The 22,781-nt window shown below is 42.7% G+C and overlaps 1 protein-coding gene across 6 annotated transcripts in view; it reads left to right on the top strand.

Moving 5' to 3' along the window:
• lrch2 (leucine rich repeats and calponin homology domain containing 2) overlaps positions 1-22,572 on the top strand; it is a 52,328-nt gene extending 29,756 nt beyond the window's left edge. For 3 of the 6 annotated variants that reach the window (XM_008119630.3, XM_003226712.4, XM_008119629.3), the window contains 9 exons: positions 7,973-8,021; positions 9,567-9,683; positions 12,439-12,483; positions 13,382-13,432; positions 15,044-15,089; positions 15,171-15,280; positions 16,603-16,740; positions 17,340-17,417; positions 18,444-22,572. In XM_008119630.3, the coding sequence (XP_008117837.2) occupies positions 7,973-8,021; positions 9,567-9,683; positions 12,439-12,483; positions 13,382-13,432; positions 15,044-15,089; positions 15,171-15,280; positions 16,603-16,740; positions 17,340-17,417; positions 18,444-18,563 (754 nt within the window). In that variant the 3' untranslated portion in view covers positions 18,564-22,572. The remainder of the gene's footprint in view (positions 1-7,972; positions 8,022-9,566; positions 9,684-12,438; positions 12,484-13,381; positions 13,433-15,043; positions 15,090-15,170; positions 15,281-16,602; positions 16,741-17,339; positions 17,418-18,443) is intronic. The other 3 variants (XM_008119632.3, XM_008119631.3, XM_062963794.1) reach the window with 2 other exon arrangements.
• Positions 22,573-22,781: the final 209 nt, after the last annotated feature.

Below are 22,781 nucleotides of genomic sequence, written 5' to 3'. Positions count from 1 at the left end.
TAGTATTTACAGTAGAGTCTCACTTATCCAACACTCGCTTATCCAACGTTCTGGATTATCCAACGCATTTTTGTAGTCAATGCTTTCAATATATCGTGATATTTTGGTGCTAAATTCATAAATACAGTAATTACTAGATAGCATTACTGTGTACTGAACTACTTTTTCTGACAAATTTGTTGTCTAACATGATGTTTTGGTGCTTAATTTGTAAAATCATAACTTAATTTGATGTTTAATAGGGTTATCCTTAATTCCTCATTATCCAACATATTCGCTTATCCAACGTTCTGCCGGCCTGTTTATGTTGGATAAGTGAGACTCTACTGTACTGTATTGTATTTACAAATTTACCACTAAAATATCACAATGAATTTAAAACACTGACTACAAAAACATTGATTATGAAAAGGCAGACTGCGTTGGATAATCCAGAACATTGTATAAGCGAATGTTGGATAAGTGAGATTCTTCTTTAATATGAAATAATTACTGGGATAGAATAATGCAGAACAATATAATCTCTAAAACCAGGACAGTAAATAAACAGGGGAATTGTTATGATTGAGCCTCGTGGCTCTGTTACTGACAGGCGTGGGCGTAAGACTCCTCGAGAGTCAGATACTCTCGAGGAGCGAGAGAGAAAAAGACTGCGAGACATATTTGCAGCACCATCTGACGAAGAGTCTTTCGAAGGGTTTACGGAAAGAATGGAGGAGGGGCTGGTTAGCTCAGAGGAGGATGAGATGGATTGGACTCGGGTAAGGGAGGAATTGGGGGCCACTGGCCATGATGGGACAGAAGATGAATGGGGACCTTCAGGATTAGACCCATGGCTTAGCTGGAGGGATGGGACGGGATCCACAGCTGGAGATGCTGTTGGGCGTAGTCAGAGGTGTTCCAGCTCTGACGAGGAAAGTGATGAGGAAACGCCCGGGTTAAGGAGGACAGCTGACAGTGATGAAGATTTGTAACTGGCATAAAATGGGGCTTGGGAGCAATTGCAAATTGCGTCGGGCAAGGTAATCTGGGCAAACGCTTGGGATTCGTGTGTGTGTGTGGGACGCTTCCCTGAAGACTTGTGTGCTTTCCTGTGCTGAGACCTTGACCTTCCGTCGTCTTCTTGACGGACGCCATCTCCTGCTTTGAGAACTCGGACTGAACTGACCACGGCTTGTCTTCCCCCCTTCTTGGACTTGGAAAAACTACAAACGTCTGCTTCTGGCTTTGATCTACGGAACGGAACTGGTCTACTCTACTGCTAAAATCCCTGGCTGCGTCTGCTCGTGTTGGAGATCCTGTCTGCTGTGTGTGTGTGTGGGAGCGACGCAAGTTACTCTAAAAACAGTGTTGGCAGCAGAGAGGAATCTGCTGCCAATTAGTTGTATTCCTTGTATCTTTTGTTTCTTGGCTTTCGTTTTGTTTTTTACCCAGGCTGAAGAAAGCAGTTTGTTTTTACCCGGATTAAACTCCGGTTTAATCCGGTTTATCTTTTGAACATTTACTTTTGTCCCTTTTTGCTCCTAAAGGCAAAAATTGCCTGGCCCTTGTGTTTTACGGGCATTTTTGAGTTCTGTAATCTAATAAACTCTGTTACTTTGAATCTTGTGGCGTTCTGTCCTTGACAGATTGCCCGACGCCCATAAAAGGTTTATTGCAGCAATAAACCCGTCAGGAAGACGATGGATGAGTTAAGGGTCAAATTAGACCAATTGCAAACGGCTTTTACCGTTAGCCAAACAGCTCATGCCGTGAAAGGACATGTTTTGACTCCTGAACGCTTTGACGGAACCAGGTGCAAGTTGCCAACCTTTTTGGCACAAGTGGAGCTTTATTTTTCTCAGCTCAGTGTTCACGCTTTTCCTACAGACACTAGCAAGGTGGCCTTTATTTTGAGTTTGTTGACCGGTCCCGCAGGACAATGGGCCACTAATTTAATTTTGGGAAATGACCCAGTCAAGGACAATTTGAATAATTTCAAAAAGTTGTTAACTGATACTTTTGGGGATCCTCTCCGCACGGAGAACGCTGGGTGGGCTCTGTATCGGTTGAAACAGGGAAAGGGGACTGTTTTGGATTACTTAAATAAGTTTAACCTGTATCGCCACCAGCTGGATTGGGGGGAAAATGCATTCATGCTTTTATTTACTGCCGGGTTAAATGATATGCTCCAGGATGAATTAGCACGCTTGGAGCCGGCTGAAAGCTGGGACGCCTTAGTAGCTAAGGTGCTGCGTTTAGACGCAAGGTTCGAGGCTCGTAAACACTCAAAAGCAATGTGTGCGCCACCCATGCATGTAACCAGGGCACCTGTGGTGATGGGGGAAGAGCCCATGGAGCTTGGGGTCTTTAAAAAGCTGTCTACAGAGGAAAAGAGCCGTAGGAGGCAGCTGGGCTTGTGTTTGTACTGTGGGAATGCTGGGCATTTTGCCAAAAATTGTAATGTGAAACCTTCCCAGCTTTCGGGAAAAGGCCAGCCCTAGTGCGACGTGAGTCCAACGCACTAGGGCTCCTCAAGCAGTCAACTGAGGGGAGGAAGCATGTTTTCGTACCCATTACTTTATCTGTTGGGGGAAGGGAACTTGTTTCTACTTTGGCACTGCTGGACTCAGGGGCTACGGTCTCATATGTAGATATTGAGTTTGCTAAGAAGCATGGCATTCCTAGAGTGCGCAAGGCATGCGACGTGTGGGTGGAAGGAGCAGATGGGAGACTGCTGGAGACTGGGGTGGTTAACCAGGAAACCTCAGCAGTAACGTGGGAGGTGCAGGGAGTAACGGGAACGTTTGTGTGGGATATTACGAGCTTGCCTAGATATGATGTGATCCTGGGGATGGATTGGCTAGCTGTAGTAAACCCACAAGTAGATTGGGCAACACGTAAAGTGATCTTAAAGAGGCAGGATTGTTGCACTCTAAATGTTACTCATTCTGATATGGAGGGAGTGCCTGCTGAGTATGGGGAGTTCTCTGATGTATTTTGTAAAAGAGAAGCGGACAAATTACCACCGCACAGGCCATATGATTGCGCCATCAAGTTGGCAGAAGGTGCGAAACTGCCAGCGGGGAGGCTGTATGCCTTGACTGTACCGGAAAGGCAAGCTTTGCGGGAGTTTCTAGATGAAAATTTAGCCAAGGGGTTTATTCGCCCATCTAGTTCTCCAACTGCGGCACCAGTATTCTTTGTAGCCAAAAAGACTGGGGAACTTAGGCTGGTCTGCGACTATCGGATCCTAAACAAATACACCATTCGGGATAGGTACCCGCTCCCTTTAATCTCGGAACTGTTATCAAGGGTGCAAGGGGCTAAGGTCTTTACCAAGCTTGACCTGCGGGGGGCCTATAACTTAATCCGTATACGGGAAGGGGATGAATGGAAGACGGCATTTAACACGTGTTTCGGATGCCACGAGTTCCGAGTCATGCCTTTTGGGCTTTGTAATGCTCCTGCGGTCTTCCAGAGGTTCATGAACGATGTGTTCAGGGACCTAATTGACCAATTTTTAGTGATTTATTTGGATGATATCTTGATTTTTTCTAAGGACGAGAAAGAACATCGTCAACATGTCAAGCAGGTTCTGCACCGACTGCGGGCTAATGGGCTTTTCGCCAAGGCTTCCAAGTGCGTCTTTCATGTGCCTGAAGTGGAGTTCCTAGGTCATGTAGTGTCAGGTAGGGAACTTAAAATGGACCCACATAAGGTTGACGCCGTCAACTCATGGCAGGAGTTGAAGACTAAGAAGGACGTACAAAGGTTTTTAGGTTTCGCTAATTACTACCGGGAGTTTATTCCGAATTTTGCAAAGCTCACGGTACCTTTGACGCAGCTTCTGCGCAAGAAACAGCCATTTGTGTGGGGGCGGGAAGCTCACGAGGCGTTTCTACAACTTAAGTCTAGTTTTCAATCGGACAACATACTAACCCATCCTGATGTTGACAAGCCGTTCGTGGTAGAAGCGGACGCTTCTAGCTACGCGTTGGGGGCTGTATTGTCTCAGAAGGATTCCTCAGGGACCTTGCGTCCCTGTGGATTTTACTCGCGGCAACTAACACCCTTCGAGCAGAACTATACCATATGGGAGAAGGAGTTGTTGGCGATTAAGGTGGCGTTTGAGGTGTGGCGGCACTGGCTTGAAGGGGCACGGCACCAGATCGTGGTCAGGTCTGATCATAAGAACTTAGAGCACTTGCAAACAGCAAAGAAGTTAAACCAGCGTCAAATCCGCTGGGCTTTGTTTTTCTCCAGGTTTAATTTCAAGGTGCAGTTCGTGGAGGGGAAGGCAAACTTGCGGGCCGATGCTTTATCCCGCAAGCCAGAATTTAAGACCAATGAGCAGGTAGTATGTCAGACCATCTTGCCTACTGCCTCGCTGTGTGTTGTAGATAATGAGCTCGGGTTACATGACCAGATCCTTGAGGCTCAGAAAGATGATGTGTGGACACAGGAGCAACTGATGCTGCTCTCAGCAGGTAACCGTACCATACTGCCGCATCTCCAAGATCAAGACGGGGTATTGGTGCGTAGGGGGCAGGTTTACGTACCAGTGGGGGCCCTCAGGTTGGAGGTGATTAGAGCCCACCATGACGAACCCATGGCTGGGCACTTTGGCAGGTTCAAGACCGTACAGCTTATCACCAGGAGCTACTGGTGGCCAAAGATGCGGCAAGACATTCTGCGCTTTTGTGACAGCTGCGCCGTTTGCCAGCAGAGTAAGACGCCTGTTGGGCGCCCTAGAGGGTTGTTGTCGTCTTTACCTGTTCCGGAGAGGCCATGGCAAATCATTTCCATGGATTTCATTTCAGATTTGCCTAAGTCTGGGGGTTATACTTGTATTTGGGTGGTGGTGGATTTATTTAGTAAACTGGCTCATTTTATTCCTTGTTCAACCATTCCGGCGGCCCCTACGTTGGCCTTACTATTTACAAAGCACATCTATCGCTTGCACGGAGCACCCGAGGTGATTATTTCCGATAGGGCTCCGCAATTTGTGTCACGCTTTTGGAAACACTTCCATGAGTGCTTGGGGACTAAGTTAAACGTGTCGTCCGCTTTCCATCCGCAAACGGATGGACAGTCGGAACGGGTTAATGGGCTCTTAGAGCAGTATTTGCGTTGTTTTTGTTTAGATCAACCCACGGCTTGGGTGAAGTGGTTACCGGTGGCGGAATTTGCTTACAACAATGCGGTGCACACGTCTAGTCAGCATACGCCGTTTGAGCTTACTTATGGCTTTCACCCACGGGGAGGTGTGGCGCCGTCGACCAATGTGGTCTCTTCGGACCCTGTGTACCGCTCTACGGAAATGGCTGCATTGCATGATGTTGCCCGTCGCTTACTGTTGGAAGCTAAGGCAACGCAGAAGACTCAGGCTGACCGCCACAGGCAGGCAGGGGAGGAGTTGGAAGAAGGGGATTTGGTGTGGTTATCTTCCAAACATATTAAACAGGCTGGGGGAAAGTTTGCGCCTCGGTATTTGGGTCCCTTTCCTATCGTTAAAAAGATTTCTTCTGTTGCGTTTCGTTTGCGTTTACCGTCTAGTTTAAAGGTCCATCCAGTCTTTCATCGTTCGCTGTTGAAACTTGATACCTCTAGTCGTCGTGGTGCTATAGCGGAGGGTATCACTGCCACTTCTCCGCCATCGGAGGAGGAGGCCTTTGTGAGAGGGGATAGTGTTATGATTGAGCCTCGTGGCTCTGTTACTGACAGGCGTGGGCGTAAGACTCCTCGAGAGTCAGATACTCTCGAGGAGCGAGAGAGAAAAAGACTGCGAGACATATTTGCAGCACCATCTGACGAAGAGTCTTTCGAAGGGTTTACGGAAAGAATGGAGGAGGGGCTGGTTAGCTCAGAGGAGGATGAGATGGATTGGACTCGGGTAAGGGAGGAATTGGGGGCCACTGGCCATGATGGGACAGAAGATGAATGGGGACCTTCAGGATTAGACCCATGGCTTAGCTGGAGGGATGGGACGGGATCCACAGCTGGAGATGCTGTTGGGCGTAGTCAGAGGTGTTCCAGCTCTGACGAGGAAAGTGATGAGGAAACGCCCGGGTTAAGGAGGACAGCTGACAGTGATGAAGATTTGTAACTGGCATAAAATGGGGCTTGGGAGCAATTGCAAATTGCGTCGGGCAAGGTAATCTGGGCAAACGCTTGGGATTCGTGTGTGTGTGTGGGACGCTTCCCTGAAGACTTGTGTGCTTTCCTGTGCTGAGACCTTGACCTTCCGTCGTCTTCTTGACGGACGCCATCTCCTGCTTTGAGAACTCGGACTGAACTGACCACGGCTTGTCTTCCCCCCTTCTTGGACTTGGAAAAACTACAAACGTCTGCTTCTGGCTTTGATCTACGGAACGGAACTGGTCTACTCTACTGCTAAAATCCCTGGCTGCGTCTGCTCGTGTTGGAGATCCTGTCTGCTGTGTGTGTGTGTGGGAGCGACGCAAGTTACTCTAAAAACAGTGTTGGCAGCAGAGAGGAATCTGCTGCCAATTAGTTGTATTCCTTGTATCTTTTGTTTCTTGGCTTTCGTTTTGTTTTTTACCCAGGCTGAAGAAAGCAGTTTGTTTTTACCCGGATTAAACTCCGGTTTAATCCGGTTTATCTTTTGAACATTTACTTTTGTCCCTTTTTGCTCCTAAAGGCAAAAATTGCCTGGCCCTTGTGTTTTACGGGCATTTTTGAGTTCTGTAATCTAATAAACTCTGTTACTTTGAATCTTGTGGCGTTCTGTCCTTGACAGGAATTCCACACAGGAAACAATCAGGGCCAGCTAACACCTCCCAACAAAGTATTCCCATCATCAAAGTCTGGAAAATCCTCTGTTTTCTCAGGGCCACAGACAGTAGAAGCACATAAAATATCGCAAACAACACCACTCTGAAAACAAGGGAATTCCAGACAGGAAACAATCAGGGCCAGCTAACACTTTCCAACAAAAAATTCACTCAGGGAGGAAACAGCCAGGCTTTAAAGCTGCAAGGCCATTGCATCCTAATCATTTTTCCTAATTGCAGCATTCATACTTGCCTCCAACAAACAAAAAAAACCAATCAGAAATATTGTATATTCACAACCTTTAGGAAATAATATCCCCTGATGGCGCAGCGTGTTAAAGCGCTGAGCTGCTGAACTTCTGGGCCGAAAGGCCGCAGGTTTGAATTGGGGGAGCGGAGAGAGCCCCCACTGTTAGCTCCAGCTTCTGCCAACCCAGAAGTTCGAAAACATGCAAATGTGAGTGCATCAATAGGTACTGCTCCGGCGGGAAGGTAACGCCGCTCCATGCAGTCATCCCAGATGACCTTGGAGGAGTCTACGGACAACGCCGGCTCTTCGGCTTAGAAATGAAGATGAGCACCAACCTCCAGAGTAAGACTCGACTGGACTTAATGTCTGGGGAAAACTTTTACCCTTGACCTTAACTACCACCAATTCCTCAATACTTTATTTCCCAGACCACCAGACTTCGCCACAGCAACGCGTGGCCGGGCACAGCTAGTATTATTATAAAATTACCAGAGCCTCATGTTATGGTACCTCTGTAGTAATGCTTCATATTCCAGCATCAGAATTCTTTAATAAAGGCTATGTTTGTAATTGTCCAATAAGGTAATTAATGCAAGTATTTATTTGTTGTAAACCTGTGGCCTAAATTCATAGTCTTTGGGCTGATTTCAAACTGACGATTAATTGAGAGGGACACATAGAGAGAAAATATAATGTCACTGCTGCCAAAAGGCCCAATGAAGAAATCTGGGCCTCGGACAGAGAAATAATTCTCACCAAATTTGTCAAGGTGTTTTACTCTAGATATAGGGATATTTTTGTTCCTCCTTAAGTCTTTACCTCTCTGGTTAATTTGATTACAAAGAAGCACCTGGGGATGTTCTGAATTTCCTGCCTTGGTTATAAGAGGGGGAAAGTGATCAAATGTAATGTGCCATAAATCTCATGTTTATTTGCTTTCATTTAGCCTGTCTGCAGACGAGGCAAACTCTCCATCATCAACGTATGGATGGCAGGTAATGGAGATGCCATGACTCTTTGGCAAATGTTACTACAGTAGAGTCTCACTTATCCAAGCCTCGTTTATCCAAGCTTCTGGATTATCCAAGCCATTTTTGTAGTCAATGTTTTCAATATATTGTGATATTTTGGTGCTAAATTCGTAAATACAGTAATTACAACATAACATTACTGCGTATTGAACTATTTTTTCTGTCAAATTTGTTGTATAACATGTTTTGGTGCTTAATTTGTAAAATCATAACCTAATTTGATGTTTAATAGGCTTTTCCTTAATCCCTCCTTATTATCCAAGATATTCGCTTATTCAAGCTTCTGCCGGCCTGTTTAACTTGGATAAGTGAGACTCTACTGTATTTTGCATGTTAAGTTTTGCACTGCCTCACTTGCTGGATCATTACTAGTTGATGCTGTCTTGCAAATTCTGTTTTGTTATTATTATTAGCTTAGGTACCCAACGATGCCCAGGTTAGGGATATTGTAGAAGTAAAATTGCCAAGTTAGAAGTAGTCATTGTTTGGGCGTGGGTTTAATGAATGGCCCCATTAGAAAATGTATTAGGGTGTGGGTAAACTGCATTTACCATCATCCTCTGTCATTGTCCTCAAACTCCATCAGTATTCAAAGTTAGTCATGGTATATGTGCCATGTTTGGTACATCTCTATCATGGTAGGGGTCACAGTGTTTTGTGGATAAACTGCAACTACCAATATTTTCTGTCTGAGTCGATACCCTCCAAATCACTCCTGTACTTAAAGTTGGTCATGTTGGGTATGTGTGCCAAGTTTGGTCCAGATTCATTGTTGGCAGTAGTCACAGGGCTCTCTGGATGCGTGGTGAACTGTAACTTCCAGTATCCAAGGTCAATTCCATCTTTAAACTCTAGTATTCAAAGCTGGCCATGTTGGGCATGTGTGCCAAGTATGGTTCAGATCCATCGCTAGTTGAGTTCACAGTGCTCTCTGGATGAGGGAGAACTTTAATTCCCGGCATCCAAGGTCAATTCCCTCCAAACTCTGCTGGTACTTAAAGTTGGTCATGTTGGGTATGTGTGCCAAGTGTGGTCTGAAATTCGTTGTTGGTGGGAGTCACAGTGTTCCCTGGATGTGAGGTGAACTATAACTCCTGAAATCCAAGGTCAACCCCCCCCCCCCCAAAAAAAAAAAAAAACCCTTCCATTATTTTCTGCTGGTCGTGTGTGTTTTTGTGTGTGCCAAATTTGGTCCAGATCTGTTTTGGGTGGACTAAATTTAAAAATTGTAGATAAGCAGCTTTTTTTAAAAAAAAAAATCTAAACTCTTATTTGAATGTCCTTTTACTTTGTGTGATTCTATTTTTATCTGTCTTGAATAAAATGTATTAATTAAAAATATGGAACACATCACATTTGGCCTTATCTGGACATTAGCATTTAACAATGACAGGAATGGGCAAAATCTGAGGTTTCAGAAGACATCTTTGCTTTCTGCTCGATCCTGGCCAACACAGAGACTTGTGAGAGTATTATTTGAAAGAATAAAGTGGCCTTTTCCTTCTGTAGTCACTAGAGAATCCAAAGGACCATCCGGATGAGCCACACTGGCCAGACATGCAGCCTCTGATCTGGCAGAACGAGGAACGGAGACGGAGCAAGCAAATTCGAAGGGAATATTTCAAGGTACGGTCCGATCCTTGGCCTGAATAAGGCGAAGGCTTTGTCTGCTCAAGGAGTAAGTTGACTTTGCTGGTTAATTCCTGGTAACCAAGGGGAAGGAAGAGGAAGAGGAATTGGCAGCCTCTTAGTTCCTTGTTAGAGAAATGGAGAGGAATTTAGGAGAAGAGTTTAGCAGCATCTTTAGAGTTATCTATGCATTCTAGCTGTCAGTGGAGATCTCGGTCCCATTGAAGAGCCTGGAAGAGTGTTTTCCATTTTGATTTCCTTTCTTGTTTCATATGACTGGTGCAAAGTGGACAGAAAGAGCATTTTTCACTTCCTTGTTGCTACGGTGATACAAGCCAAACCTGTGGAACAGTCTTTTTGTTCTCTAGAGACAACTTAAAGACCCCATTTGAAAAGGAAGCAACTTGCACACATCATTGTGAATGCATTCTTTTAAATACAAACATGTCTGCCCCTAAAAATAGGCTGTGTTTTATGGCCTTTTTCTTTGAACAAACTGTAAACAAGGAAAGCCTTAACAGACTGTTTTTTAACAGCAATGGCTGAGTTCTAAATTCCCCCTTAAAAAAAAGATAATCACAGTTCCAGGAGAGAAAAAAATAATTGAGATGCAAGTCTTGTGCCGTAAATTGCACAAAAGAGTGAGATGAGGTTGATATCTGATCTCTGAGGCAGAGAGGCTTAATTACTGGAGAGACCCTTTGGAATAGGTTCAGCTTCTCTCACTTGAGAATATCATCATCAAACTTAAGCACCAGGGGACAGTTGTGCTATTGAAATACATCATGATTTTCCTCCCTTTATCACAGTAAAATCTCTCTTTGTCTCATAATCCCCAAATTCGGTGTCTCACCCTTGCATTGAGCAGTCAATAAAAACGTAGAAAAGAAGTCCAGAATTTGCTTTAGACTGAAAGGGAGGCCTTCCAGATATTGCTAGAGTTCCTATAACTTCAGAAATGGAAACCCAGGTTAAATCTGAATCTAAATGCTTAACCACGAGGTGGCAGTGTTCCCTTTCTGGCCCTAAGAGGCTCCCGGAGCATAATTCTGGTGTCAGGTTGAATTTAAAATCTGTCCTTCGTTACGAAACTGGCATTGGGAGAGATGTTTCATTCATAAGACAGACGCAGCCAGACATCATGCGTTCCGAGTAAAATGGTGTTCTAAGAATAGATATTTGGATGATCGTTGCTGTTTCATATTAACCGTGCCGCAGAAGCGATTTCTTGCCATTATTAAGGTGCCAAATTGGATTTCCTGGAAGGGAGGGCTGCAGCAGTGAAAATAGGGGCAGAAAGGGAAACAGGAAGAAATACCTTGTAGGGTTGGATAGCTCAGTGTGAGCCTGAGGCACAGAATTTGGGGGTTATGAGACAGAGATTTTACTATGACAAAAGGAGGAAAAACATTTCAAAAGCAAAACAGCCAATTTTGGCTTAATTTGGTGGTGATCTTCTAGAGTGAGAGAAGCTGAACTTCAAAGGTTGTGGAATGTGAGTCTCATTTCATGAAATAGCTTTGTGATTAATAACACTTAGTAGGGAAACCCCAGAGTCAGCTTTTAGGATGTCATTTACTTACAGAATGGATTGTGTTGCAGTGCACTTGTACATTTAAGTGTCAAGTGGTCTGGGGGATTATCTCAAAATGTGAGATACAGTGAACCTATCCTTCTAATATTGATTATTGAAATCAACAATATTTATTATTGTTGTTTTATACCTGCTGCTATTGCTGTATTTTACTGGTTTTAACCAGCGGGGTTTGTGAAGTGAGATATTTATGTTGGCTGTTATTGTTTTATGTTATTGTTTCTGCAAGTTTTTTATTTTCTGTGTTTACACCTTTGAGCGCTTTGTAAGCCACCCGAGTCCCTCTGGGAGATAATGGCGGGGTATAAAGATTATTATTATTATTATTATTATTATTATTATTATTATTATTATTATTCCATTGCTCTGTTTTTAATTAACAGAGATCTGGGGAGGGAAATGTAGGACTGGAAACCATTGGCGGGTGTCAAGGTTTCTGTGCAGCACTATACAGGCTCCTCCGAAATCAACCCCATTGAACTGAGTAAAACTTCCATCTCCAGAGGTATAGAGCATTGAGGCCTTAGGCTTGAATACCTCTTTTCACATATATTTTTCTATGCAAGATGCCTTTTTAGGATCAGGAGAAGCAAAGGTGCTCTTGTTCTTTCCTGCCTATGATCAGAAGTGTTCTAGGCCCAAACCAAAACTGTGAAAACAAAGCCGTGGTCTACTTTGCCATACGCACAGCTCCCAATTTGGTCAGAGAAAACCAGACTGTAAAGTCAATCACCACAGGGATTTTTGTCAGTGTGGGTGGGCAAAGTGAGAGGTATGGGGCAGCAATGAAATGCTTTCCTGGGCATGTTTCAAAGATGGCAGTCAACGAATCCTCTCATGCTTAGGACCAGCCCTTGTCTGTTTTCTATTAACCATATTCAAGGCCCATGGGCAAAATCTGAACCTCTGTGTCCTTTCATGTAGCTCTCCAGATACTGAACTACAACTTCAGTATTCTTTATCATTAGACATCATGATTAGAGCTGATGGGAGTTGGGATACAGGAACATCTGGAAGGCTGTTCTGCTCTGTTGAATTTCATGGCTCTTTCAAGTTGACCATCAGGCTGATGGTGGCCCTTCATGAGAATGAGTTTGACAGTCCTGCTATCAAAAAATGCTGTAAAAACTATTTTAAAATGACCCATTTGCTTTTCAGTATAAATCTTCCCGGAAAAGTTCAAGTGGAAATGAAAACGATGAGGTGAGTTAGAATTGAAGGGGTTTTTTTTGGGGGGGGGGGGGGTGAAATACTGATTGGATTGAGGGATCAGATTAAGTATCAGGAGGAACCCTGCCTTAGATTTTAAATAAGTACTACCTTTACATTGCCACTGGCCAGGTTTGGGCAAAATGGAGCCTTAGAAACTGTGCAAACCTTCAAGGATGTGTTTGCCATTTCCAGACTTCTTTTATATGTTCCCTCAAATGGAGAATTTGCCTCTCTTGAAAGCCACCAGAGAACCAATTCACCTTGTAATCAAATTGCCAAACTCCCCTGATTCATAGAATCATAGTTGGAAGTGATTACATGGGCCATCCAGTCCAACCTCCTTCTGCCATGCAGGAAAAGCACAATCAAAGCCCTCCTGATAGATGGCCATGCAGCCTCTGTTTAAAAGCCTCCAAGGAAGATGCCTCCAGTGGACTCTGAGACAGAGAGTTCCACTGTTGACCAGCTCTTCTTACAGTCAGGAAGTTCTTCCTGATGTTCAGGTGGGATCTCCTTTCCTGTCATTTGAAATCCATGGCTCCATTGAGTCCTAGTCTCCAGGGCAGCAGAGAACAAGGCTGGCTCCCTCTTCCTTAGGACATTCTTTCAGATATTTAAATGATTTAGTGTTCGAAAAACAGATGTGGATTTCCAGCCCCTGCCATTTTTAGTAGTTACATATCTTTTGTTTCTGGTCTGAGCAAGGTTCATATATGTTCCATGTTCACAGTAATGCTGCAGTACATGTATGTGTCCTAGTTGTCCTTGCGTTTCAGTAGGTATGTCCCCATCTTCGACACACGCATGCCAGTTCATAATCTCACGCCAAACCTTTCTTTCGAGAGCACGCTTCCATTTTGTAATCTCATCTTTTTGGTTTCTTTTTTAGCAAGACAGTGATCATACTAATGTGTCCCCACAGTCTCCTGTCTCATCTGAGGTACAGCTCTGTGTGTGTTGATGTGTGTTGACGTATGTGGTTTTCTTCTCTACCTGCGGATGTTGCATCCCGGCTGTCACTCAGAACACACCATTCTTTGTGGGGAAATGGAGAACGCTGCACAGTAGGGATTCTTTTGGAAAAGAAACACCTTTTGCGTTAGCAATGACGCACTTCAGGGGGAAAGCAGAAATGCCTCTTCAGCCTCTTCACAACTCAAGCTGCATCCCCCAACCTCCCTTTCCTTATTAAAAAGGAAATATTATCATGCCAGTATATAGATTAATTTTAAGTAGTAGAAGCACAAAGTTGTGGCAAGGAATCACAAAGTGAAGAGGCAGGAACATCCTTTTCTTGATAATGTACTCATTCCACCCTCCCTCTAATGCTCTTTCCCCCTCTCTTCATGAAGCCAAACATACCAGGAATATAAACCACACAAAATCAACTAACCAAAGTTCCTCAAAGCAGACAAGAGCAAAGTGGACAGCAATCTCCCAAAGTAGACAAGAGAAGAGGCACAGAAGCGGTTCCCTTGAAGCCCTAAAGCCCTGTACTCCGATGCTAGCGTTCCCCCTGAACTCAAAATGCTGCTTGTATGTCAAAGCAAAACCTTGGCCAAGCAACCGCTCTTAAATTCAAAACACTCTTAAGTTGGGGCACTCTTAAGTAGATATATATCAAACAACATTGAATATTCGGTGGATGTGTGTGTGACACACACACACATAACACGTATCCACCTAATAGTTCTGTTCAGTGTTGTTTGTCTCATTAATGTTCCATCTTTCTGCCACTCCTAATCATTTATCATAAAAATTGTTAGTGGCCAATCTTCCCAAGCTTGCTTTAATTGATTTATTAATTGATTTATTAATTTTATTAAAGCATTTTATCCCACCCCCTTTTTAACAACAAATAAGTGATCTAAGAAAGGCAAAAATAGATTAAACACCTCAAACAAGTTTGAAACAGGTTGCAAAGGCTGTAAAAAGTTATATAGAAAACATAGACCATCTTACAAGAAAAATAAGCTCCAAAGGCTTCAGGGATTTCTTTTCAAATGCAAGCGCTTACTATGTTCCTTGAGGATTTCCCACAGCTCAATGCTATGAGATTCTTGGATTTGTAGTTTGGTGTGGCATCTGCCTTCTTTGACAGAGAAGGTTCAAAACATTGTAAAACAACATAATTCCATAGCATTGATCCAGGGCAATTAAAGTGGATCCCTTCTGCAGCCTAGATGCACCCCAAGGTTTTCTTTTCAGTTGCTGGAAGCTTTCATGTCCAAACACTTTTGTATTCCAAAGAAGGAATCCTAAGCAGGCAGCGACTGCAAAAATTGGTCAAATGACAAAGAGCACACTTTATGTTGCTGCACATTATATTCAGCAGCAAATACGGTTTTTGGTTTCAAGGTTTTAATAAAGGAGGTGCACACTACATTCAGTGTTGCATTAGACTCCAGTCAATACAGTAAGTAATCATACAGCTAAATGAATAGCCAGAGCAATCTTGCTATCATGGAACAGGTGCAGGCCCTATGAAAACTGTCCATCCTGTGCATCTTTCTGTGGTTTGCTGACGCCTCTCCTTTCTTCTCACTGCCAGGAATACGAGAGGGCTGATGGGCCATTTGGACTCAAGCCCAGATCAGGTAAGAGGCATCACTCTGTGGTCTGAGGGACAGAGAGCACTGAGGGAAGGACCCCTTAAACTCCCCCCTTTCCCTTTGCAGCCTTTGCCCGTTCACGCCAGGACTACAGCACTGTTGACCCTGGATTCACCATGAGGAGGAAAATGGAACACTTGCGGGAGGAGAGGGAGCAGATCAAGCAGCTGCGCCAAGTACGTCTCTGTCTAGAATGGATCCAAGCATTGTTGCCTTAACTTGCAGCTCATTGGGAGAGGAGTCCAGTTTGCGAGTCACTATAAGCAGGCAAACCTGGATCCCATTTACACCGCCAAATGATCTAGCTCCTGAATCCAGATTACACTGTAATAAAATCTGAAAAATTGCTTTGCCTGGTTTGAAAGTGTTATTTCCTGTTTAATTGTGCAGTACAGTAGTCTCACTTTTCCACGCCTCGCTTATCCAAGTTTCTGTATTATCCAAGACATTTTTTTAGTCAGTGTTTTCAATATATCGTGATATTTTGGTGCTAAATTCATAAATACAGTAATTACAACATAACTTTATTACTTATTTATTTACAGCATTTATATTCCGCCCTTCTCACCCCGAAGGGGACTCAGGGCGGATCACATTACACATATAGGCAAACATTCAATGCCTTTTAACATAGAACAAAGACAAACAAACATAGGCTCCGAGCGGGCCTCGAACTCATGACCTCCTGGTCAGAGTGATTCATTGCAGTGATTCATTGCAGCTGCTCTCCAGCCTGCGCCACAGCCCGAGCCCAACTTTACTGCGTATTGAACTACTTTTTCTGTCAAATTTGTTGTATAACATGATGTTTTGGTGCTTAATTTGTAATATCATAACCTAATTTGATGTTTAATAGGCTTTTCCTTAATCCCTCCTTATTATCCAAGATATTCGCTTATCCAAGCTTCTGCCGGCCTGTTTAGCTTGGATAAGTGAGACTCTACTGTACTTACTTTGAAAGTTGTTCTATTCCAGAAACTTCATTTTTGTGGCTGCCATGAACTTGTTGAATTGGTTGAGTCTCAGTGAGATATTCATTTCAAAAACTATAGCAAAATGTGCTGCACAATGTCCTGCCAAAATAAAGTTTTGGCAATTTAATAAACCTTTTCCATTTTTTTATGATAGAACCAATTAGGAAGTGACATTTATAACCCAGGAACAAATATCGTGTTACATAGTATCTGCTTTGAACTGGATTATATGGCAGGATAGATTTATATAATCCAGATCAAAAGAGAAAGCCTGAATTTAGAAACTGGATTGTATGACAATATAGATTCAGCCTTGGAAGCACTCCATCTTCTCTGAAACAGGACTAGCGTGTTTTATAAAATTCAGTTTTATTTTATTAGCTTTAATTTAAAAAAATTAAAAATATTTTCAGTAATTTTTTTTTTAAAAAAAAACATTTAACTATTGCATCGTTACATTGACTATTCTCTTGGCGCTGGAAGTTGATCCGGTTTGTATGTTGGTTTGTTTTAATGCGCATTAGAACCTGGAGTCACGGTTGAAGGTCAGTTTGCCGGATGACATTGGAGCAGCATTAATGGACGGCGTAGTTTTGTGCCATTTAGCCAACCACATCAGACCTCGGTCTGTTGCCAGTATTCATGTCCCGTCGCCAGCGGTGGTAAGTTCAATGCCCCCTTTCAAGTTCAATACATTCCCTGTTTCTCACAGGACCCACTTCCATTCGATACTCCTTTTCTAATTAGATGCTTTGCAAGTGCTACCATTTCAGATTGGTTTGGAGGAAGTCCCCAAGTTATGAACAAGAGAGGTTCTATAGGTTTGTTCTTAAGCTGAATGTGTAAGTTGGGACATTTTTTAAATGTAACTCCAGCCAAAATATATATTTTCTAGCTTTGGATAGCATAGGGAAGGGTGAACACCCCAGTGGGTTGTTTTGCTGTCTGTGTCCCTGTTCAGAAGACTTCACCTCTCTTTCTGTCCCTGTGACCATTGGATTTTGAATAAAGCTTCAGTGGAGCCCCCTTTTCCCCATGATAATAACTCTTTCGGGGGGGGGGGTGTTTCCCTTTCAAGGGGAGATTTCTCTCACTTCTTGTTTTTAACTAGGAGTTGTTTGTAAGTTGGATGTTTATAACTCGGAGACGGCCTGCATTCATCAAAATATTCCTATATTTTGGCTCTGGTTTAGCACCAGGACTTTTGCTGCTGTTCAATGCCAAGTTCTTTGCTCAGTTTGGACTTTTTCTCTCTTAACAGCCTAAACTCAGTATGGCAAAGTGCCGAAGAAACGTAGAAAACTTCCTAGACGCTTGTAAAAAACTCGGTGTGCCACAGGTAAATGCCTAGAATGTATTCCTTAGTGCCTATGACTGATTTAGAACTGCTTAACTGTTCCAGATTTTGTGGAGCTCAATAATGAATAATGTGGATTGTATTCTTGGTTTGGGAAGGGATTGCTGTCTAAAATGTGTAAGAAGGAACTGAGTATTTAGGCCCCGCAGCGAAGATGAGACTTTTGGCTGGTTCTCAGGCCTTTTCTACATTGTAATATAAAATCCAGATTATCTGCTTTGAATTGGATTATATGGCAGTGTAGACTTATATAATCCAGTTCAAAGTAGATAATGTGGATTATCTAATTTGATAATCTGGGTTATATGGCAGTGCAGAAAGGGCTTCAGAAAGTGAGGCACTGAAGGTCGAACTGAATGAAGGAAAATTTCTTTTATTGCCATAACTTGGAAAAGGAGGAGGTTTAGAAGAATTCTGGACATGACCGTCTTTAAACAAAAGTCTTTTCCAAGCCCTTTTTAAATATCTGTATCAATCATGCTGAGAGAACATACACTGCCATTATAATTTTTGCAGATTGAACTGGTCATGTAATCCAGTTCAAAACAGTTAAATTGTGTTAAATGTGCCTGCAGGCCTCCCCAGTCAATTTTAAACTTGTGAATTTTAATCTGTATTTTATAAGGGGGCTGAAGTGGATGTCTTTTGGTATATCTTCCAACTCTAAGATTCTAGGTAGGGTCTCTTTTCATGTAGTTTGAACCCTTTGCTCCATTGTGTTTCAGTCTTTGGAGCAGCAGAGAGCAAGCTTGCCTCCCTCTTCGATGTGGCCTCCTTTCTGGTATTCAAACATGGCTGTAAGGCAGACATGGGCAAACTCTGGCCCTCCAGGTGTTTTGGACTTCAACTCCCACAATTCTTAACAGCCTACCAGCTGGTAGGAATTGTGGGAGTTGAAGTCCAAAACACTTGGAGGGCCAAAGTTTTCCCATGCCTGGTATACTCACCGTTCTCTTCTACAGACTGACTGAGACCCAGCTTTGTAAAAACAGCCCTTTTCTTTTCCAGGACAGACTCTGCCTGCCCCATCACATTTTGGAAGAGAGGGGCCTGGTCAAAGTGGGACTGACGGTCCAGGCTCTTCTCGAGATCCCGTCCTCAAAGGCCTCGCAGCTGTCCTGCCTGTGAGAGATACAGGTCCCATGGCCGGGCTTATTGACCCGTTAGGCCCTTGGAGGTTGCAGACTGAGCCTTACATTTGGGGACCTGTTCCCTTAATGCCGAACTGACTGTTCGCCCAGCGTTTCGAACTCAGAGCCATAAGAGATCCTGAAAATCCTCAGGATTTCTTTCCAGGTAGTACTCGCCTTCACTTCCTCCCGTGACGTCTTTTTCCCTTTTTGTTTTGCAAAGCTGTGTTGCAGCACATTGTTTTATTCTGTGAGAGAAAAACACCCCAATTGAGAGGTGTTTACTGAGAATCCCAACCAACTCCTGGTTGATTAGTATTGTGGCCACATCCTGAACAAAGTGCATTTTTCTCGCTTCTTCCATTCAGAGTTGGCTGTTCTGGTTGACACAAAAGCCACTCTTAACCACATTTCCACTACAGTTTGAATCCCCTTTTTGTATACATTTCCCCCCTCAAAAAAAAACAAACCCTAATCACTACAACATACTGACAAAAACTATGTGATTAATTATGTAACCCCTTTTTTTCCTCTTCCCAGAAGTTTGCTTTTCTTAATTTCTTGCACTTCTTCTTGTTGTGCCATCTCCGATATTTGAGTTGAGGGTGGCGACAAAATAGTATACAGCATAAAGAACAAAAGTGATGTGGGACGTTTTCCCTTTTTCTCTCAGTATTTCTAGGTTGGTGCCAAAATATATATATATCTATATATAATTTCAGTTGTACTGTAGATTGTTTACATGTGAAGTGCCTGTGTCATGAATAACTCTTTTACTAGTCTTAAAACCTTTTTTTTTGTAAATCCTTTTATGTCTTGATAGATGCGATGCATATTTTTTAAATATTAGAGGGTTTTCCCCCCTTTTTTGTAAGATTGGTAATATGTGACGTTTCATGGACTAACATCTGAGTGTTGGATGTTCTTCAGTTTGCACAGTTTTGAATTTACTAGATTTGGTTTTTAGGGGAGGGAGGAAACAATGTAAATAAGCTTTTATTTATCATATTTAATTAATTTGATACCTAATCACTTTTTAAAGGTATTGTCGGATGGTGGATGTCTCTTTTGGTTTTTGTTTTTTTTTAAGAAATCTATTATTTTCCTTGTCTGGGTTGAACAGTGACACAGAGAGTGGTTTTAAATGCACATCAACTTAGGAGGTAAGGATGTTGAAGTAAAACTGCCAAATATATAAATATATATATATCTATATATCTCAGGTTTATATTGTGATGGTCAGGAATTCACATCTTGCTCCTGGCTTCACTTTACTCTTTTCTTTCTTTTTTAATACGAGGAAATGCTGTCGAAGGGCAGAACCCAAGTTGAAGTTGTTCTGTTTTTGCAATATTTACGAATACTTTGGCGAACTCCTAGGTTTGAACATTTGAGGTGAGTCCACTAAGCAAGAATTGGAAGGGATGTCTCTGTCCTTTCTCGATGGAGCTCAGATACATTCTGAAAGAATCAAGCATTATAAGCATCTCCACAGAGAAGGACAAGGCGGCCACTTTGCCTGACCTGCCTTTCTAAGCTAGCATTTTGGAAGCATTTTGGACGATCCCAAAACCCTTGGAAACCATTCCTCAACCTCTGAAGTAGGTTTTCCTCCAAGCTTAAAAGGCTTGCTCCACTTTGCTCTGTAATATAATAAGCATTGTAGAAAACAAACAAACATACTGACAAGTATTTCCTTGTCTTTGAATTATCTTCTAGTCACTCTGCATCATGTGCTTCATTTCAATCAGATTTTGTCCTTTTTTTAAAATGTTGTTTATTTAAAAGACTAAATGTCACCTTCCTGTTCCCAGTGAGAAACAGTTTCCTTTCTGCTGCCAAAAAGAAGTGTTAGTCGGATTAATTTTGGAACTGCAGCAACGCATTATTGGCTAAATAGGCAGGCCTTGTTATAGGAATGGTGTTTGGATGGGTGACTATGTCTCGCCGTCCCTGTGGAGAATGAGCTTTATCACTATGATGTCTTTTCATTACGGTGCAAATGAACAGCGAGCAGCAGAGTCGGCCTCTTTGAGCCTAAGGATACACATAAATTTGTATTATAAAGTAGGCTACGATTTTAAATGAAGTCCATACTATGAATTAAAAACCCAAGATAAATCTGGCCTAACCCAGGTTCGTAATAGGACCGATTGCTCCCCTCTCCTTCCCTCAGACGCCAAATGCTTCCCAGAGTGGTTTAGTCTTCATAAGAGCCTCTTTAGAAAGTAGGTCTTTCCAAAGTGAGTCCACTTCTGGGAAGAACAAATAGTGATTAAGAGACTTTGATGTGCTTTTGGTATTCAGTGCCAACGACACTAGGATGTCTTCCAATCAGGCAACATACAAATTTAAAAAATGTTAAAAGACAACTGTAGTCTGCTCCTATCAGAGGCTCTCAAGATGTTTGGGACAACAGTTCCCAGGACTCTTGACCATTGGATTATGCTCAGAGGCTGATGGGAATTGAAATCCAAAAAGTGGCTGAAGGAGGAGAACCAGGGTGGGGAAGATCTTGCTCCTGAGCTCATCTCTCCTTTTGCCCTTGCTTTGAGTTGAGAGTGGTTTCAAGTCAGAACTGATATGTTTAGCCCTCCAGGTAGTTTTGGATTGCAGTTCCCATCACGATTGCAGTTGCAAGACATTTTGAGACACAAGCTAGAAACATCTGGGGGGACACACATTGCCCATCTGAGTCCTATTCAGAACTTATGGTTATGAGTCAGTCATCCAGAGTACCTTGAGTGGCTTTTGATTCCATTCCTTTCTTCATGAGACCTTTAATTCAGAAACTACTGGGATTTTTTGAAGGCCCTCCTTTTCTTTACTGCTCTTCCCAGTTGCACCTCAGTGATCTTTTAAATATTGGACTTAAGAAAGGCCAGTGTTCACTGTGAAACGGCTCTCGTAGGCCACAATCTCTGCCTTTCTTGCTCAGAAACAAACCCACAAGGACCCGCGAGACTCTCCTCTACAAATCGATTCTCCACTCAAACACAATTGAATATATGAAAGTGTATTTGCCTTTCTAATGTTTAGGCCTATTTATTGTTCCTTTACTTGGGAAAAAATGTAAGTGGTTTATAATCTTTGATTTCTTTGGAATGGGGTTTAGGGGGAGGAAGTGCATTCTGCCTTTTAAGTAGAAGTAGTATTTAGGGAAAATGTAGAAGTAAAACCCCCTCAGAAGGGAAGTATATGGAATGGTGAGTTTGTAATTTGAAGGATGAATGTTAGCAAATTCTGCCCTGTTTTGACAAAATTAATGGAGAGCACAAAGCAGTTCTTGCATGAAAATCGGATATAGCCTGTTTCCCCTATTAATGGTTCCTACATTCAAGTTTATATGCATCCTAACAGAAACCAAATTCTGGATTTGGGGCTTCTCTTGAGGTGTGTCAGGTCTTAACGTGTTCTCCTGAAATCCATATAGTGAAAGGACGGTGATATTAAACCACAATGCAAATGCCACAACTTCTGCAAAAATAAAGGTGGCTTTGCAGCAGGAGGGAGGGGCAGGTCTGCAAACCTTTGTGGAGTCTTTGAAGGATTTGTTACATGCTTTAAGTAATGTCCTTTCATAGTCACCATTCACATATTTTTGTATTTTCTGTAACTGAACCCACAGCAGGAACAAACTCGAAACAACTACTTTTATATAACTGTGTGAAAACTGAATACAAATGTCAACTGTTTGCAAAGGGACTTTGCCTTTTTGTGTGTGTCTGTATAATACTGCCATGTTTGATCCTGCATTTTAATTCACTCTTCACTCATGTTCTGCAAACCCCTCCTTTTCCCTGTTCTTTATGACTCTCTGACACCTTTTTTCAGGACAACTTTATTATTGCTGGAGCTTCCAACAAGTGTGTGTCCATTGAGAAACAGTCCTGCTGTCTAGTTTTCTTTTGTACATAGTTTTTTTCTATTGAAATCTGCATGGCTGAGACCTGCGTGTCCAAAACCAGTGTACATATTCTATGTATAAAATGCAAACTCTTTCCTAACTCTTGCGTGTAGGTTGTGTTGTATTATGGTTTCTTCTCAGTTGTGTTGGTTTCTGTGGAAGGGGCCTAAGATGCCATCGATTGCAGAACTCACACTAGTTTTAGTACCACTACCAACAACAAGAAAGGACACATAAGACACACTTGGCGATTCTTATGATACTTCCCATTTTTAAGAGATGTTTAAAGGTAAAGGTTTCCCCTGACGT

This window comes from Anolis carolinensis, unplaced genomic scaffold, assembly GCF_035594765.1.
Source record: "Anolis carolinensis isolate JA03-04 unplaced genomic scaffold, rAnoCar3.1.pri scaffold_12, whole genome shotgun sequence".
In the NCBI taxonomy this organism is placed as follows: Eukaryota; Metazoa; Chordata; class Lepidosauria; order Squamata; family Dactyloidae; genus Anolis; species Anolis carolinensis.
The sequence above is the reverse complement of the archived record's forward strand: the minus strand, read 5'-3'. Positions and strand labels throughout refer to the sequence as shown.